At 40.7% G+C, this 19,330-nt stretch overlaps 1 protein-coding gene across 1 annotated transcript; it reads left to right on the top strand.

Annotated features, from left to right (window-relative positions):
• The first annotated feature begins 4,617 nt into the window (after positions 1-4,617).
• Positions 4,618-18,199, top strand: LOC117554384 (deoxyribonuclease-1-like). The gene is made up of 9 exons (XM_034228804.1): positions 4,618-4,709; positions 6,376-6,520; positions 8,756-8,844; positions 8,961-9,041; positions 9,165-9,265; positions 10,339-10,451; positions 10,538-10,695; positions 13,265-13,358; positions 18,008-18,199. Exons 2-9 carry the CDS (start codon positions 6,383-6,385, stop codon positions 18,080-18,082), a joined length of 849 nt encoding a protein of 282 aa, XP_034084695.1. The 5' UTR covers positions 4,618-4,709; positions 6,376-6,382; the 3' UTR covers positions 18,083-18,199.
• Positions 18,200-19,330: the final 1,131 nt, after the last annotated feature.

Raw genomic sequence — 19,330 nt, 5'->3', positions numbered from 1 at the left:
CTACCATACTGCGGAAAAACTGACCTGCATGAATCTGTACAAGCCTGCCATTCTCACGCAGGGCAACACCCTTGAAGGACTTCTCAGCTAGAGCTGTATGAACTGTAGTCATGTGTGGGCCAGGCATGGTGACCATGGATTCAAAAACTCGTATTTCTCGAGTTAAGAGCCTATCTGCTGTAGGCAGTGTCATCTCTCTTTTTTGGAGTTGCCGAGAGAGGTCGCTGAGCTCTGTGAGCGCATCGTACATCAGTCCCAGATTGCTGACAAACGTTGCAGATGTGAGCACATCATCCAGGCCCTTGTACTTTGCTCTGTCTCTGGAATCCCTGCTCGTGTCGTTTGCAGCATTTGTGAAGTGATCATTAAGCACTCGGTAGTTTTCCCAGACTGCTCTGACGCTCCTTTCACTTGAAGCCACCCAGCGGATGGACAAAACACGCCCTATCACCAGGAGACGCTGTCCGACTGCTTGCGCACACTGCGCTAACTGCCTCTGATTTTTGGGGGAGGCATGGAACAAGGAATAGAGTTTGTCAAAAAAGATCTGGAAATGATTGAGCCCTGAGACCTCCTTGACCACATCCCCAACTGCCAGCTCTAGACGATGATTGGAGCAGTGCCACACAAACAGGCTTGGGAATTTACTACACAACTGGGTAGCAACGCCTGTTCTCTTCCCTAGCATGACTGAAGCCCCATCACATGCAAAAGAAACGAAACACTGACCTAAAAAGTCCTCGTTAAAATCTCTTCCAAGACACTCCATTAACGCCTTTGTGATGTCATCAGCCGTTGTTCCATCCAACTCGATCAGCTCCCAAAAAAACGTTTCGGGCTCAGCATCAGCTAATGCTGAGTGTAGACACACAACAAGCACCGTTTTACCACTAATAGTGGTAGATTCATCGACCAAAACACAGAGTTTTCTTTGGTTTTCTGTAATGTCTTTTGCCATTTTTTTCTTCAGCTCATGAGCTATGTGGTCGATGATTTCGCCACAGGTTTTATTGGAGTGCAAAACCCTGCCCATGTTCAGCCCATTCAGTTTCTGTACATTCAAATCAATTGGCATGTCTGTGAATGGCCGGCTATGTTTGCCAATTTTATATGCCGTTCGAAAAACTCTGATAGTGGTGTCTAATTCAGATGTATGCATAGACTGCACTTGATGTTGAATAGTTTCACATGAAGCAGATGTAAGGATGTCAGCAGCTTGTACATGGGCTTGTGATTCTTTATGTTCTTTGATTTTTTTTCTCAGGCTATCTTGTTGTTTGCCCTTGTCAACACCGAAATGAGACACTGCACACTCACCCCATTCAGTTGACAGTTGCAGTCCTTGTCCAGTGTGTATTCCCAAAGATTTGACCTATCTGCATATCCGACATCCTAGCTTCTTATCTTTAAGAAGGAGCCATGCATTGGTCTTGCAAAAATATTGCACCTGGTCCGTTGTCCAGCAGTCAGGTGCATCGCTTTGCCCGGTGTTGGTGGTGGCAGTTGAGCCAGCAGCAGCTAACGTTAGAGGCTCTGGAGGAGGCGGCGGAGCTAGTGCTAATGCTAATGCACTAGAACTTGGAGCAGGAGGATCAACCAAAGAAAGCTCCCCATCAGACACAATTTCCAACACAGGCACAGCATTTTCTGTATTTGAAGTTTCTTCCGGCGACAACCGCTGTCTTTTAGCACTTTTATTAATCCACGCTAACATTTTAGAAATGCTCATTTGTGACGTGACTTGCTTTCCTTCTCTCGGGGGCGTGCCTGCTCTGTTCTATCACTCTACATAGCCACCCACTGGGTGGGAGTTGCACTGCATAAACACAACACACGTGCATCTAGGTATGTAAATTGTAAAGCATTAAAACATGGTTTTACTAACAGTTTTCAGTATGTTGTTACTTCGGCATTATTATTATTATTATTTTGAAACGTGTATTACTATTAAATCACGGTCAAATAGGTTAATTTTGACATAGTCGTTTCCACCACAGTATTTACATGGAGAAGATAAGCCCCGCCCCCTCTCCAGCACGTTCTGTTTGAATGACAGGAGTAAACAGCTGACAGCCGCTGTGAAACTCCAGCGGTTAGAGCGATGAGAATGTCCGTTCGGCACCTCATGACGCATCTACTGAGTACCGGGGCGGCTGTATATATATATATATATATGGATGTATAATAAGAACGGCGGGAGAGTGTTGAGTACTGGCACGGTGCATGAGTACCGGAGTACCGCCAGCATGCCGGTACTGAGCAAGAAGTGCCGGTACTCCATGGGTCAGAACCAGAAGTGCCGGTACTGCGTACCGGTGAGTACCGGCCCAATTCCAGCACTGCATATAGTACCGGGTGATTCCCTACCGCCACGATAATTTTCTCCTCCATTTTTTGACATATGGGAAATAACTGCGGTCTGGCTCTCCCAACATACACACGATTTGATTGGCTAGCGCTTGTACTGTCAGATTTGCATACGCGGGATTTGATTGGCTGACGCCTCCGTCGAGCACCGCGAGAGAAGCTACGCTTTGCTCCCACAATGCAGTTCGGCGAATCGTGACGTCACCCCATTCAAAGTGAATGGGCAGAAGCGTTGAAGCGGCAACGCACGCCGCCGTGTGTAGGGGCCGTAAGGCTCTGCTGCTCCGCGATGAGCGTCTAGCTTCAGCAGCTACATTACCTACGGGTGCGTTTGTTAATATTAACTGTGTGGTCCGGAGTCACTGTGGCGTTCAGAGCGGAGCTCCCTGTCAGAGCGGCAGAGCGTGATGTGCACTGAGAAGTTTTTCTGTCGCAATATTATTTAATGAGTCGTTGAGCTAGCTAGCTAGCATACATTGTCACTATCTGCTAACGTTAGCTTTAGCCTTCGTTTTCTAATCTAGTTTTTTTTCATAGGCTATAAACAGAGGTGGTATAAGTATAGATATTGTACTTGAGTAATAGAAGCACTCAGATCTTGTACTTGAGTAAAAGTAGAAGTACTCAGATCTTGTACTTGAGTAAAAGTAGAAGTACTCCGATCTTGTACTTGAGTAAAAGTAGAAGTACTCCGATCTTGTACTTGAGTAAAAGTAGAAGTACTCAGATCTTGTACTTGAGTAAAAGTAGAAGTACTCAGATCTTGTACTTGAGTAAAAGTAGAAGTACTCAGATCTTGTACTTGAGTAAAAGTAGAAGTACTCCGATCTTGTACTTGAGTAAAAGTAGAAGTACTCAGATCTTGTACTTGAGTAAAAGTAGAAGTACTCAGATCTTGTACTTGAGTAAAAGTAGAAGTACTCCGATCTTGTACTTGAGTAAAAGTAGAAGTACTCAGATCTTGTACTTGAGTTAAAGTAGAAGTACCAGAGTGTAGGAATACTCTGTTACAGTAAAAGTCCTGCATTCAAAATGTTCCTCAAGTAAAAGTAGAAAAGTATTCAAATCAAAATATAGTGAAAGACAGTAAAAGTAGTCGTTGTGCAGATTGGTCCATTTCAGAATAATATATATGATATGTTTTATAATGATTGATCATGAAAGTGTTCTCAAAGCTGGTGAAGGTGCAGCTAGTTTGAATGACTTTGTAAACTGCAGGGTAGCTGGTGGATTTACTCCAGGTGGAACTAAAGTCTGATTCAACACTTGATTATATTTCACACCATTCATCTGTGAAGTAACTAAAGGGATTAAATACATGTAGTGGGGGAAAAGTACACCATGTACCTCTGAACTGTAGTGGAGGAAAAGTACACCATGTACCTCTGAACAGTAGAGGAGTAGAAGTACAAAGTAGCAAAACATTGAAGTATCTCAAAATTGTACCCAAGTATAGTAGCCTACTTGTTGAGTTGATGAACTTAGTTACTTTACACCACTGGCTATACAGATAGAAAGACTAAGCCTTGAACAGAGGCATGGAAATACATTTTCAAAATGCTCAGCAGTGCTGCCAAAATTATAAACTGACTGCTACACAATTAAAATAAATGCTTTTATATATTTCTATTAGATGTGACTCTTTGGCGTTTCTGTTATTATTAACGGCTGCTTTAGTTGCTCTGACTGCTAACATCCTGTTATTCCTCATTTCAAAGCCGATATTCTGTGGGGTCGGGGGATCGGATCCTTGTCACCTTTTTCATACCTGATGAGTTTACATCCCTGATTATGTAGAGATAATACACATTTAAGTTATTGTGAGAATACATTACGTAAGTATTTGAGTTATTAAGTTATTATTTGACATAAAAGTCAGTATTTCCAGATATTATGTTATTAGAAACTAAGTCCGTTTTTTGACATTTAAGTCTTTATATTATAAAACTAAGTCATTACGAGGAGACATTATCTCATTATTTTGAGATATTAAGTCACACTAAGTCTATATGTTGAGATGAACACAGTATTTTGAGGTTTTATGTAAGCATTTTGAGACACTAAGTCATTTAGGTGAGATATAAAGTCAGTATTTTGGGATAAAAGTTAGTATTTTGTGATAATAAGTCACTTTTAGAGATAATAATTCACTAGTGAGACTGCGAGCCTCACTAGAAAAGAAAAGGGGTTGAACTGAATTCCCTCCCTCATACTGAGTGCTGTCTGTCCACCCCCCCCCCCCCCCCCCATCGGGTAGATAAAGAGTCTCTCCAGAGCCTCTCGTCTCACTGACTGAGTCTCTGTTCCTGAACAGCAGCTTCTCCTCAACGCTCTGTGAACAGGTAGGTCATATCTTCGGGGGTTTACCTCCAGTTTCAAGTCTCTCTCATCATGTGCTCAGCAGCTACAGTGTAGATATGGAGATGAGAAACTGAGTCTCAAATGCAAGAGGAACCAATGAGGTGTTTTTGACTTCTTATGTCAGACAGCAGAACAATGTGAGCGAAGAAAAGAAAGATATTTAGGATCAAAAATGATGTTATTTAAAAGAAAACCTGCCTTTCAAGAAGCATATTCAGTACTTAAGTAAAGGTAGAAGTACTCAGATCTTGTACTCAAGTAAAGGTAGAAGTACTCAGATCTTGTACTTAAGTAAAGGTAGAAGTACTCAGATCTTGTACTTGAGTAAAAGTAGAAGTACTCAGATCTTGTACTTGAGTAAAAGTACTCTGATCTCGTTCTTGAGTAGAAGTAGAAGTACACAGATCTTGTACTTGAGTAAAAGTAGAAGTGCTCAGATCTTGTTCTTGAGTAAAAGTAGAAGTACTCAGATCTTGTACTTGAGTAAAAGTAGAAGTACTCAGATCTTCTACTTGAGTAAAAGTAGAAGTGCTCAGATCTTGATCTTGAGTAAAAGTAGAAGTACTCAGATCTTGTACTTGAGTAAAAGTAGAAGTACTCAGATCTTCTACTTGAGTAAAAGTAGAAGTGCTCAGATCTTGTACTTGAGTAAAAGTAGAAGTACTCAGATCTTGTACTTGAGTAAAAGTAGAAGTACTCAGATCTTCTACTTGAGTAAAGTAGAAGTACTCAGATCTTGTACTTGAGTAAAAGTAGAAGTACTCAGATCTTGTACTTGAGTAAAAGTAGAAGCACACAGATCTAGTACTTGAGTAAAAGTAGAAGTACTCAGATCTTGTACTTGAGTAAAAGTAGAAGTACCAGAGTGTAGGAATACTCTGTTACAGTAAAAGTCCTGCATTCAAAATGTTCCTCAAGTGAAAGTAGAAAAGTATTCTCATCAAAATATAGTGAAAGACAGTAAAAGTAGTCGTTGTGCAGATTGGTCCATTTCAGAATAATATATATGATATGTTTTATAATGATTGATCATGAAAGTGTTCTCAAAGCTGGTGAAGGTGCAGCTAGTTTGAAGTACTTTGTGAATTTACTTTAAAGTCTGATTTAAGAGCTGATTATATATTAACGCGTTCTCCTAATGTTCTACCCGGTGTGAACGCCTCTTAAAGCTTCACACGCTGAGCTGCTGCAGGTGTTTGTCCTTCAGTTCCTCCCACACTGAGAGCAGGACGCTAACATGCTAACAGTGCATGTGTCCTCCAATCAGGAATGACTTTCATAAAGTGCTTTAACCTTCATGCAATGTACAGTCTTAGTTTGATATCAATATAATAATATGATGTTATGCAGGGTTTGTGTATCAGGTTGGATGCACAGTAATTACAGTATGTAAATGAATGCAATGAAAAATAAATCAATATTATTAATATTTTATTTTATTTGAGTTCATTTATGCATTATTATTATTTTAGAGATTATTTTATTTATTTTGTATTATTATTTTAGATTTTTCTTTTTTAACTGATCCATTATTGAAACAATGAATAATGCCTATTTTTTGCATTTTTTAAATATTGAATTTGGATGGAAATATATAGCACAACCCTCATTTTAAGAGTTTTTTAAATGTATTTTCTGACCTGTTAGTCCCAGGATGCGTCTGCTGTTTTCTCTGAGTCTCCTATTGGCTCTGCTGCATGTGACCTCCTGTCTGCTGATTGGAGCGTTCAACATCAAACAGTTTGGAGACAAGAAGTCGTCCAACTCGACTCTGATGGACCTCATCAGCACGGTCAGGAACTGAAATCTGCATCCAATATTTCTGAATATGTCAATAATGTGACTGTATTTCAAATGGCTGACTTATTATCTTAACATGATGATTTAAACGTCCCCTATTATACTGTGTTTGATCAATATATCACAGGTCTCAGATATATCCAGAGCCTGTCTCTGATTGGCTGAAACACCAAACAGATCATTGCAGCATTACCCATAATCCCCTCTGTTTCAGCCCTGTTTCCAAAGTGCTGATTCTCTGTCTGTTACTTTAGATGAAAACAAGGAGCCCCTCCCCACGCCCCTCTGAGAGACATTTGGTTACAAAGAACTCAATGGTGCTCTAGGAGGAGATTCAGGTGATAAGGGGGGGGGGGGTTACCTTGGTTGCTGATTGGCTAATGGTTACACAAGACGCAACATCGTTATGACATCATCAAGTGGCCAAAATCTGATCAGCTCATTTTCAGACAGGTTTTTATAGAAATGGATCAAAAAGAGAGAGAATCTTTGTTCCTGAAACTTTCAGAGTCTCTTTCCACAGAGGGGACATATGTTGATGTAGAAGAGACATGAAGAAGAGGGGACACATGTTGATGTAGAAGAGACATGAAGAAGAGGGGACACATGTTGATGTAGAAGAGACATGAAGAAGAGGGGACACATGTTGATGTAGAAGAGGGGACACATGTTGATGTAGAAGAGACATGAAGAAGAGGGGACACATGTTGATGTAGAAGAGACATGAAGAAGAGGGGACACATGTTGATGTAGAAGAGACATGAGGAAGAGGGGACACATGTTGATGTAGAAGAGACATGAAGAAGAGGGGACACATGTTGATGTAGAAGAGACATGAAGAAGAGGGGACACATGTTGATGTAGAAGAGACATGAAGAAGAGGGGACACATGTTGATGTAGAAGAGACATGAAGAAGAGGGGACACATGTTGATGAAGAAGAGACATGAAGAAGAGGGGACACATGTTGATGTAGAAGAGACATGAAGAAGAGGGGACACATGTTGATGTAGAGGAGACATGAAGAAGAGGGGACACATGTTGATGTAGAAGAGACATGAAGAAGAGGGGACACATGTTGATGTAGAAGAGACATGAAGAAGAGGGGACACATGTTGATGTAGAAGAGACATGAAGAAGAGGGGACACATGTTGATGTAGAAGAGACATGAAGAAGAGGGGACACATGTTGATGTAGAAGAGACATGAAGAAGAGGGGACACATGTTGATGGAGAAGAGACATGAAGAAGAGATGTTGATGTAGAAGAGACATGAAGAAGAGGGGACACATGTTGATGTAGAAGAGACATGAAGAAGAGGGGACACATGTTGATGAAGAAGAGACATGAAGAAGAGGGGACACATGTTGATGTAGAAGAGACATGAAGAAGAGGGGACACATGTTGATGTAGAAGAGACATGAAGAAGAGGGGACACATGTTGATGTAGAAGAGACATGAAGAAGAGGGGACACATGTTGATGTAGAAGAGACATGAAGAAGAGGGGACACATGTTGATGGAGAAGAGACATGAAGAAGAGATGTTGATGTAGAAGAGACATGAAGAAGAGGGGACACATGTTGATGAAGAAGAGACATGAAGAAGAGGGGACACATGTTGATGAAGAAGAGACATGAAGAAGAGGGGACACATGTTGATGTAGAAGAGACATGAAGAAGAGGGGACACGTGTTGATGTAGAAGAGACATGAAGAAGAGGGGACACGTGTTGATGTAGAAGAGACATGAAGAAGAGGGGACACGTGTTGATGTAGAAGAGACATGAAGAAGAGGGGACACGTGTTGATGTAGAAGAGACATGAAGAAGAGGGGACACGTGTTGATGTAGAAGAGACATGAAGAAGAGGGGACACATGCTGATGTAGAAGAGACATGAAGAAGAGGGGACACATGTTGATGTAGAAGAGACATGAAGAAGAGGGGACACATGTTGATGTAGAAGAGACATGAAGAAGAGGGGACACATGTTGATGTGGAAGAGACATGAAGAAGAGGGGACACATGTTGATGTAGAAGAGACATGAAGAAGAGGGGACACATGTTGATGATGAAGAGACATGAAGAAGAGGGGACACATGTTGATGTGGAAGAGACATGAAGAAGAGGGGACACATGCTGATGTAGAAGAGACATGAAGAAGTGGATTTTGCATAATAGGTGACCTTTAAAATCTAAAATTACTGACATAGTAACTACATTTTCTCAGATTGTCCATCGCTATGACATCGTTCTGATCCAGGAGGTCAGAGACAGCGATCTGTCAGCAACCAAAAGACTCATGGACCGTGTCAACAAGTAAGAATTAAGAAAAGTGGCGGATCAAATTTGCAAAATAGCCTATAGTGCGATATCCAAATCACAGTAAATGCAATATATATTTGGTAAATCTGTGTGTGTGTGTGTTTTCCCAGAGCTTCTCCTCAGTACAAGTACATCGTCAGTGAGCCTTTGGGTCGCAGCACCTATAAGGAGCAATACCTCTTCCTCTACAGGTGAGACACAAACAACTACTAAATATTTGTATTTTTAAAGTTTCATTTACTTGAGATTTGCACAGAGTTTCTATAAGTAAGAGACACTGTTTCAAAACGTCTTGCCCCATGTTTCCTCTCCAGGGAGCAGACGGTGTCCGTGGTTAAAAACTTCACCTACGATGACAAGATGGACGCCTTCAGCAGAGAGCCCTTTGTGGTCATGTTCACCTCCAAACAGACGGGTAATAAAGAGAGAGAAACTGTTCTTTTAATCTTCGTGTCAAACAACTTTTATGATACCAACACGTTTAGTTCATCAGGATCATCTCCACATATTAACACCACTTTATGATTTCTGAAGTAAAAAGCTAACGGCTATAAAGGAACTACAGCACGGTCACATGACTTCACATCACCACCGCTAAGCTAAAGGAGGCTAATGTTGGGCTATAGAGGAACTAGAGCACGGTCACATGACTTCACGTCACCACCGCTAAGCTAAAGGTGGCTAATGTTGGGCTATAAAGGAACTACAGCACGGTCACATGACTTCACGTCACCACCGCTAAGCTAACGGAGGCTAAAGTTGGGCTATAAAGGAACTACAGCACGGTCACATGACTTCACGTCACCACCGCTAAGCTAAAGGAGGCTAATGTTGGGCTATAAAGGAACTACAGCACGGTCATATGACTTCACGTCACCACCGCTAAGCTATAGGTGGCTAATGTTGGGCTATAAAGGAACTACAGCACGGTCACATGACTTCACGTCACCACCGCTAAGCTAGAGGAGGCTAATGTTGGGCTATAAAGGAACTACAGCACGGTCACATGACTTCACGTCACCACCGCTAAGCTAAAGGTGGCTAATGTTGGGCTATAAAGGAACTACAGCACGGTCACATGACTTCACGTCACCACTGCTAAGCTAAAGGTGGCTAATATTGGCCATGATGACGTTTACTCGTATCATTTGGACACTTGTTAGCCACCTCTGTTTTTAAATTCACCAGAGGGGTATTTTATGTCGTAGAACAAATCGTTAAAACCTCTCCAGCTTGTGTTGACCACAGACCTTATTTCAGACTAAAAACCAAAAACACATTCAGAAAACCCTTGACCTCCAGACCAGGGGACAGGAAGTGCTAATATCTGGGTTTCTATTTGCTTCACTCTTTCTGCCATTTTTATGTCCAACAAATATGGTTGTCAGCTCTGTCTTGCTAAATCTAAAAGGCTTACTTCGACAGAATGTCTGACATATCCAAAGGCTTTAAACTGGTCTCTTGTTTCTTTTCTCTCCTGCTCTCCAGCTGTGAAGGACTTTGTTCTGATTCCTCAGCACACGTCTCCGGACTCGGCTGTAAAGGAAGTGAATTCCCTCTTCGACGTGGTGACTGATGTCCGCGCTCGCTGGAACACCAATGTAAAACCTCTATAACAATTATTCCAGAAACTGTAATTAAGATGTGACCAATTAATACATTTGAGCCATTTCCCCTTTTCCTGCAGAACATCATTCTGATGGGCGACTTCAACGCCGGCTGCTCTTATGTTTCCGGTGCCGACTGGCAGCAGATCCGCCTCTTCACTGATAAGAGTTTCCATTGGCTGATCAAAGACGATGTTGACACTACGGTCTCAGAGAACACAAACTGCCCTTACGACAGGTGGACACACACAGAAAACTGACATTTACATGCACTTACAGCAGAGATGTCAAAAGTTCACACATCCTTTACTCAAGTAGAAGTAGTGTTTAAAAATACTCTGGTAAAAGTAGAAGTACTGACTAAACTTCTTTACTCAAGTCAAAGTAAAGAGGCTTTGAAGTGTACTTCAGTAAAAAGTACCCATAACTAGCAGCTGCTTTAAAGAGTACCTGACCTCCCTTTATATTAATAGAACAATAATGTCATTGTTAGCTAATGAATGTTTCCATGCTGAACAACGGCAACATGACAACGTTTCCATTGGTCCCTCTTCTTTAGAGAAGACCAGGAAATGATCGATACACGGATCGTGTTCAAATCAATAGGCACGCAATGACTCTAAAGAATAATGATCACGCATCAAACACACATTCAGACTAAAGGAACCAGCTGTTTGGAAAATGAGAGAAGTAGAAAGTACAAGTATTTGAGTTCAACATGTAAGAAGTAGAAAGTACAGGTATTTGTGTTCAACATGTAAGAAGTAGAAAGTACAGGTATTTGAGTTCAACATGTAAGAAGTAGAAAGTACAGGTATTTGAGTTCAACATGTGAGAAGTAGAAAGTACAGGTATTTGAGTTCAACATGTAAGAAGTAGAAAGTACAGGTATTTGAGTTCAACATGTAAGAAGTAGAAAGTACAGGTATTTGTGTTCAACATGAGAGAAGTAGAAAGTACAGGTATTTGAGTTCAACATGAGAGAAGTAGAAAGTACAGGTATTTGAGTTCAACATGTAAGAAGTAGAAAGTACAGGTATTTGTGTTCAACATGTAAGAAGTAGAAAGTACAGGTATTTGAGTTCAACATGTGAGAAGTAGAAAGTACAGGTATTTGAGTTCAACGTGTAAGAAGTAGAAAGTACAGGTATTTGAGTTCAACATGTAAGAAGTAGAAAGTACAGGTATTTGAGTTCAACATGTGAGAAGTAGAAAGTACAGGTATTTGAGTTCAACATGTAAGAAGTAGAAAGTACAGGTATTTGAGTTCAACATGTAAGAAGTAGAAAGTACAGGTATTTGTGTTCAACATGTAAGAAGTAGAAAGTACAGGTATTTGAGTTCAACATGTGAGAAGTAGAAAGTACAGGTATTTGTGTTCAACATGTAAGAAGTAGAAAGTACAGGTATTTGTGTTCAACATGTAAGAAGTAGAAAGTACAGGTATTTGAGTTCAACATGTGAGAAGTAGAAAGTTCAGGTATTTGTGTTCAACATGTAAGAAGTAGAAAGTACAGGTATTTGTGTTCAACATGTGAGAAGTAGAAAGTTCAGGTATTTGTGTTCAACATGTAAGAAGTAGAAAGTACAGGTATTTGAGTTCAACATGTGAGAAGTAGAAAGTTCAGGTATTTGGGTTCAACATGTAAGAAGTAGAAAGTACAGGTATTTGTGTTCAACATGTAAGAAGTAGACAGGTATTTGGGTTCAACATGTAAGAAGTAGAAAGTACAGGTATTTGGGTTCAACATGTAAGAAGTAGAAAGTACAGGTATTTGTGTTCAACATGTAAGAAGTAGAAAGTACAGGTATTTGTGTTCAACATGTAAGAATTAGAAAGTACAGGTATTTGGGTTCAACATGTAGGAAGTAGAAAGTACAGGTATTTGTGTTCAACATGTAAGAAGTCGAAGTAAAAAGTCATCAGACAAATAAGTAGTGGAGTAAAGTACTGATACCAGAAACATGTACTTAAGTACAGTAACAAAGTATTTGTTCTCCACTACTTCCACCTCTGACACACACAAAGCCGCATGGAAGTAAGCCAGCAAATGATTGTAGTGGACAAACAGTGGTACTACACTTCAGTGTCAATTTTGTGACGTAATTAGTCCCAAACATGCTTTTTCCCATTGACTCACATCGGGTTGGAACCATCTGTAAATCAGCAGATATTTAGGGCTTTTATTTTTAAAAACAAGCCTCCTCCTGGACAATCTGTAACAATACAGTTTCTGTCTGGGGCTTTTATTTTGAAAAACAAGCCTCCTCCTGTATAACCTGTAACAACAGTTTTCTTTCTGGGGCTTTTATTTTGAAAAACAAGCCTCCTCCTGGACAATCTGTAACAATACAGTTTCTGTCTGGGGCTTTTATTTTGAAAAACAAGCCTCCTCCTGTATAACCTGTAACAACAGTTTTCTTTCTTGGGCTTTTATTTTTAAAAACAAGCCTCCTCCTGGACAATCTGTAACAATACAGATTTCCTTCTGGGGCTTTTATTTTGAAAAACAAGCCTCCTCCTGGTCAATCTGTAACAATACAGTTTTCCTTCTGGGGCTTTTATTTTGAAAAACATGCCTCCTCCTGTACAACCTGTTACAATACAGTTTCTTTCTGTGGCTTTTATTTTGAAAGACAAACTCCATTCAGGACAATCTAACAATACAGTCTCTTTCTGGGGCTTTTATTTTGAAAAACAAGCCTCACCTAGAACTCCCAGAACAATCACTGAAAAAGCCCTAATTTAAATCATTAGGTCGTAAAAACCAACCCTCTTAATTCCTCTTTTCTCCCTGTTTCTGCAGGATTGTGGTCACAGCTGACATGAACAAAGGAGTGGTTTCCAGCAGCGCTAAGCTCTACAACTACATGCTGGACCTGAAACTCAGCCACAGTCTGGTAAAAAACTACTTTCATTCTCCTCCATAGTTTAACTCATTGCTGCTGTAAGGTACACAATCGTCTTTTTAGAAGTGTAAAGGTCTATGAAGAGCAACTTGGCACGTGCTGAAGATATTGATTAGACTTCCAGTAGCTGCATCATCTGAACAAGGAGGTGTCAAACGCTTTCTTTTTGTAATTAATAGTTCAACATGTTGAGAAATACGCTTATTGTGAAAACACACCAAACAGTGCTAGCATGCATCCATAGATTATAGGTTTATTTACTGTAATTCTGCAACACGTAAACAGTGGATATGTAATCAATTTACAAAGACAAACACGACAAAATGAATAGAATTTCTGTTGATTCTACCGCAAAGCTCAGCCAATCAAAAAGAGGGAGATCTAGTTTCATATTTGGCGCCAACATGCAACTAATACCTGCAGCCAATCAGAGTCCTGTGACATGTTGACATACATAACATATCATAGGCAGTCCCGCAATCAGCCTGTTAGCTTAGCTTAGCATTACTCTGTCCAGCGGTAACTCAACTTCTAGTTTGTTCAGAAAGGAAATGATTGGTCCCAGAGAAGAAACTGTCCTACAGCCTAAGGAAGTACTTTTGTATTGCTTTTTCGTTCATTTCCAAACATTTGGACTACCTATGTTGCAAATGTATTATCTTTTCAATTTACACACCGCATCTATTGCACGTCTGTCCGTCCTGGAGAGAGATCCCTCCTCTGTTGCTCTCCCTGAGGCAGGCCCGGTTCCAGAACAAAATGCCTCTGAGATTAGAGAGGGTGCAGTGGTAAAGTGCTATTTTTATAAGTGGGGAGTGGACCTAACACCCTCTAGGGGGTCCTCACCTCCTCTAGGGGGGTACTCACCTCCTTTAGGGGGGGTCCTCACCTCCTCTAGGGGGGTCCTCACCTCCTCTAGGGGGGTCCGGGGGCATGCTCTCCCGGGAAGATATGTTTTTTTAAATATTGAAGTTAAAAGCATCAATCTGGTGCACTTTGAGAGCAAAATGAAGAGATCTATGGAAACATCTCAACATCCATATACACAGATTTACTTTTTCTTTATGGATATTTTACAAATCACTCCCCTTTTAAGACCGAAATGTCTACATGCAGAAGATGGCATCTTTTTTACAGGAATATTCCAGCCAATCTCTGTTTTGAAACCATGAGCTGCAAAATGAGCGCCTTACCCCACTGCACAGGCGAGTTGGGTACTTTTTTAAATATACCTGGGCAGGCTCTGTTTTGCCGAGGTCCTCTGGCACTTGCGGGCCGCCGAGGGGTGGCGGTGTTTTGGGCAACGAAGACGGCTGCTCCGCCACCGTGGGCGAGGCGGGCAAAGCCGGCAAGTCGGCGGGAGGACGTTAGTGTCCACGACAGTGGCCGCGGGTAACGTAATGTCCCCATGATCTGAACTGTTATTACCTGCAGTAGATGCAGTGTTACTGCTGGCGATAAGGGCTGGTTGTTTTAACCATTTTCTGATGTCCACCATTGACTGCCGTGTAAGCACCTTGCAGATGATGAACGCTCAGAGGAGACTCGGCACGTCACAACTGCACGCCATAGGACCCTGACCAAGCGTCGCTCCTGGACGTTCAGGGAGTGAGACTGTGTTGGCACAGGTCACGCACACCTGACATAATAACGTTACTTAGGCTATGGACTGATAGCTATGGACTGACTCAGCATGTGACGGAGCCCACGCACAATAAGGGGCACACTCTGGACTTAATTATCTCAAAGGGTGTGAATATCTCTAAGGTTGTGGTGACTGATGTTGCACTCTCTGACCATTCCTGTGTTTTCTTTGAGAGCTCTATTTCTGTTCACAAAAATGTTCAAAAAGAGGTAACCACAAAGCGATATTTAACTGAAAATACTAGGGAAATGTTTACTCAGAATGTTTCTTCCACACTTGCCCCTGCCAACATCTCAGTAAATGAGCCAGTAGATCATTTTAATTCAAAAATTCTAAATGTTATAGATGCCATTGCTCCAACTAAGGTAAAGGAAGTGTCTGGCAAGAAAATATCTCCATGGAGAAAGGCCATGACCGTGAGAACAGAAAAAAGAGAATGTCGAAAAGCTGAACGCAGGTGGCGAAAAACAAAACTCCAGGTTCACTTTGAAATCTATAAAGAGAGACTTGGCCTTTATAATTTGGAATTGAAAAACGCACGACAATCGTTCTTCTCTGACATCATTATCAAAAACAAAAACAACGCACGTGCCTTGTTTGCTACCGTCGACAGACTAACTAACCCCCCAGTGTCAGTAGCCTCTGAATTTCTATCCAGCAGGGCGTGCAATGATTTTGCCTTCATCACTGACAACATTCAGAAAATCAGACAAGCAGTCAGTGCCTCTGCATCAGGAACAGCAGATGTGTTGTCCCTATCTCCACTTAACATCAATTCAGACATCATGACACAATTCCATCAGATTAATGATAAAAACCTAGAGGACATTATTCAACTTCTGAAGTCCTCCTCTTGCTGCCTTGATATTATTCCAACAGGGTTTTTCAAAGATGTTTTGCCTTGCATGGCCTCAGATCTACTTCATATAGTAAACAAATCTCTTCACTCAGGTATTTTTCCACAGGCCCTGAAAACTGCAGTCATTAAACCGCTCTTAAAAAAGAATAATCTAGATGCTTCAGTAATGAACAATTACAGGCCCATATCAAACCTCCCATTTCTAGGTAAAATCATTGAAAAAGTTGTTTTTCAACAGTTGAGTAATTTCTTGCATTTAAATAACTGTTTGGATGTGTTCCAGGCAGGCTTTCGTCCAAACCACAGCACTGAGACTGCTCTTGTAAAGGTCTTTAATGACATCCACTTAAACACAGACAGTGGCAGAACTTCAGTGTTAGTATTATTAGATCTCAGTGCTGCGTTTGACACTGTTGACCACAACATATTACTAGACCGACTGGAACACTGGGTGGGACTTTCGGAAACAGTTCTAAATTGGTTTGAATCCTACTTAAAGGACAGAAACAACTTTGTTTCTATAGGTAAATACACATCTGAGTTGACAAATATGACATGTGGGGTTCCTCAAGGCTCCATCTTGGGGCCTCTTCTCTTTAACGTCTACATGCTACCACTGGCTCAGATAATGAAGAACAACAAAATAAGTTACCATAGCTATGCAGATGACACACAAATTTACGTAACAATTTCACCAGGAGACTATGCTCCAATTCAAACACTGAGTAAGTGCATTGAACAAATCAATGACTGGATGTGTCAGAACTTTCTCCAATTAAACAAAGATAAAACTGAGGTAATGGTTTTTGGAGCCAAGGCAGAACGTATAAAAGTTAGCGCTGAGCTTCAGTCTGCAATGTTCAAAACAACAGATAAAGCCAGAAATCTAGGTGTAGTCATGGACTCTGACCTGAGTTTCAACAGTCACATTAAAACTGTTACTAAATCAGCCTACTATCACCTAAAGAACATATCTATGATTAAAAGACTAATGTCACAGCAGGATTTGGAGAAACGTGTCCATGCTTTTATCTTCAGTAGACTCGACTACTGCAATGGTGTCTTTACAGGTCTCACTAAAACATCTATTAGGAAGCTGCAGCTGATTCAGAACGCCGCTGCTCGAGTCCTCACTAACACTAAGAAAGTGGATCACTCCAGTTCTGAAGTCTTTACACTGGCTTCCTGTGTGTCAAAGAATAGATTTATAAATACTGCTGCTGGTTTATAAAGCACTGAATGGTTTAGGCCCAAAATACATTTCTGACCTCCTGCTAAATTATGAACCATCCAGATCTCTCAGGTCTTCAGGGACTGGTCAGCTTTCTGTCCCCAGAGTCAGAACTAAACATGGAGAAGCAGCGTTCAGTTATTATGCTCCAAATATCTGGAACAAACTCCCAGAAACCTGCAGGTCCGCTGCAACTCTGACTACTTTCAAATCCAGCAAGAAGACTTTTCTTTTTGTCGCTGCTTTTAATTGAACTATTCATATCTTAAACTGCACTGTAACTTTTATCCATGTATTTTTTCTTTTAATGTTTATTTTATTAGCTTTTATTTTTAATGACTGATTTTAAATGCCTTTTTCTTAATGTCTTTCATTTTTTGTAAAACACTTTGAATTGCCTTGTGTTGAAAAGTGCTATATAAATAAACTTGCCTTGCCGTTTAAATTGACCAAATAAATGCAGCAGACAATGTTATTTAACCACAATTACAATTTATTTCATTTGAACTATATTCTTCTTATTATTATTGTTATTATATATGTAATATTTTTCACTTTTAATAATATTTTTTTTTTCATTTTTCAACTGAGGGTGCAATGCACCCTCATGCACCTCCCGTAGAACCGGGCCCATTTTCCCTTTAAACTGTGGGGTTTCTCCAGAAGTTTTTCCTTGTACGATGTGAGGGTCTAAGGACAGAGGGTCTAAGGACAGAGGGTGTCGTATTGTCATACTGATATTCTGTACAAACTGTGAAGACCACTGAGACAAATGTAACATTTGTGATATTGGGCTATAAATAAACATTGATTGATTTTGTTTTTATAGTCTTAAATAAACGGCTGTTATATGTTCAGTGAGACAAAAAGCACGTATTGAAGTTTTGTTCTGTGTGTTCTCTCAGGCGTCGGGTGTGAGTGACCATTACCCTGTGGAGGTGCAGCTGTCCTCGAGGTGCAGCTGTCCTGAGACCCAATAACCGCTTCAAATATTTCCAGGAGGAATTTTAATTAGGATTACTCTAATTTCTAATACTATTTCTAATACTCTAATAATCTTTGAATTTACCAAAAATAAACACATTTGCTGATTATTTCAATGAAAACGTGTCTTCTTGGATCTGGAAAAAGTCTCTTATTGTCTTGTGTAAAAGGTTTTTAAAAAGGTATATAGGCGCTTCTATTGGCTAGCGCTCAAACACATTGTAGGCTGAGGGGCGGGCCATCTCTAATCGGTTGACCAATCACAACAGAGCCGGCGAGCAAACCGATCAGAGACACTAAATACTGATATACACCTGAACATCAGCAGGAGAGGACTCTTTAAAGTAGAGACACTACATACTGATATACACCTGAACATCAGCAGGAGAGGACTCTTTAAAGTAGAGACACTACATACTGATATACACCTGAACATCAGCAGGAGAGGACTCTTTAAAGTAGAGACACTACATACTGATATACACCTGAACATCAGCAGGAGAGGACTCTTTAAAGTAGAGACACTACATACTGATATACACCTGAACATCAGCAGGAGAGGACTCTTTAAAGTAGAGACACTACATACTGACATACACCTGAACATCAGCAGGAGAGGACTCTTTAAAGTAGAGACACTACATACTGATATACACCTGAACATCAGCAGGAGAGGACTCTTTAAAGTAGAGACACTACATACTGATATACACCTGAACATCAGCAGGAGAGGACTCTTTAAAGTAGAGACACTAATACTGATATACACCTGAACATCAGCAGGAGAGGACTCTTTAAAGTAGAGACACTACATACTGATATACACCTGAACATCAGCAGGAGAGGACTCTTTAAAGTAGAGACACTACATGCTGATATACACCTGAACATCAGCAGGAGAGGACTCTTTAAAGTAGAGACACTACATACTGATATACACCTGAACATCAGCAGGAGAGGACTCTTTAAAGTAGAGACACTACATACTGATACACACCTGAACATCAGCAGGAGAGGACTCTTTAAAGTAGAGACACTACATACTGATATACACCTGAACATCAGCAGGAGAGGACTCTTTAAAGTAGAGACACTACATACTGATACACACCTGAACATCAGCAGGAGAGGACTCTTTAAAGTAGAGACACTACATACTGATATACACCTGAACATCAGCAGGAGAGGACTCTTTAAAGTAGAGACACTACATACTGATATACACCTGAACATCAGCAGGAGAG

This window comes from Gymnodraco acuticeps, unplaced genomic scaffold (assembly GCF_902827175.1).
Source record: "Gymnodraco acuticeps unplaced genomic scaffold, fGymAcu1.1, whole genome shotgun sequence".
Taxonomy (NCBI): domain Eukaryota; kingdom Metazoa; phylum Chordata; class Actinopteri; order Perciformes; family Bathydraconidae; genus Gymnodraco; species Gymnodraco acuticeps.
Note: the sequence above shows the minus strand (reverse complement) of the source record. Positions and strands in the feature narration are given on the sequence as shown.

Excerpts from the sequence above, each read along its gene's own strand:
- LOC117554384 (XM_034228804.1), top strand. The coding sequence starts at position 6,383 with ATGCGTCTGCTGTTTTCTCTGAGTCTCCTATTGGCTCTGCTGCATGTG. Across the intron at positions 6,521-8,755 it reads TGATGGACCTCATCAGCACG|ATTGTCCATCGCTATGACAT; the intron begins GTCAGGAACTGA and ends ACATTTTCTCAG. Across the intron at positions 9,266-10,338 it reads GTTCACCTCCAAACAGACGG|CTGTGAAGGACTTTGTTCTG; the intron begins GTAATAAAGAGA and ends CCTGCTCTCCAG.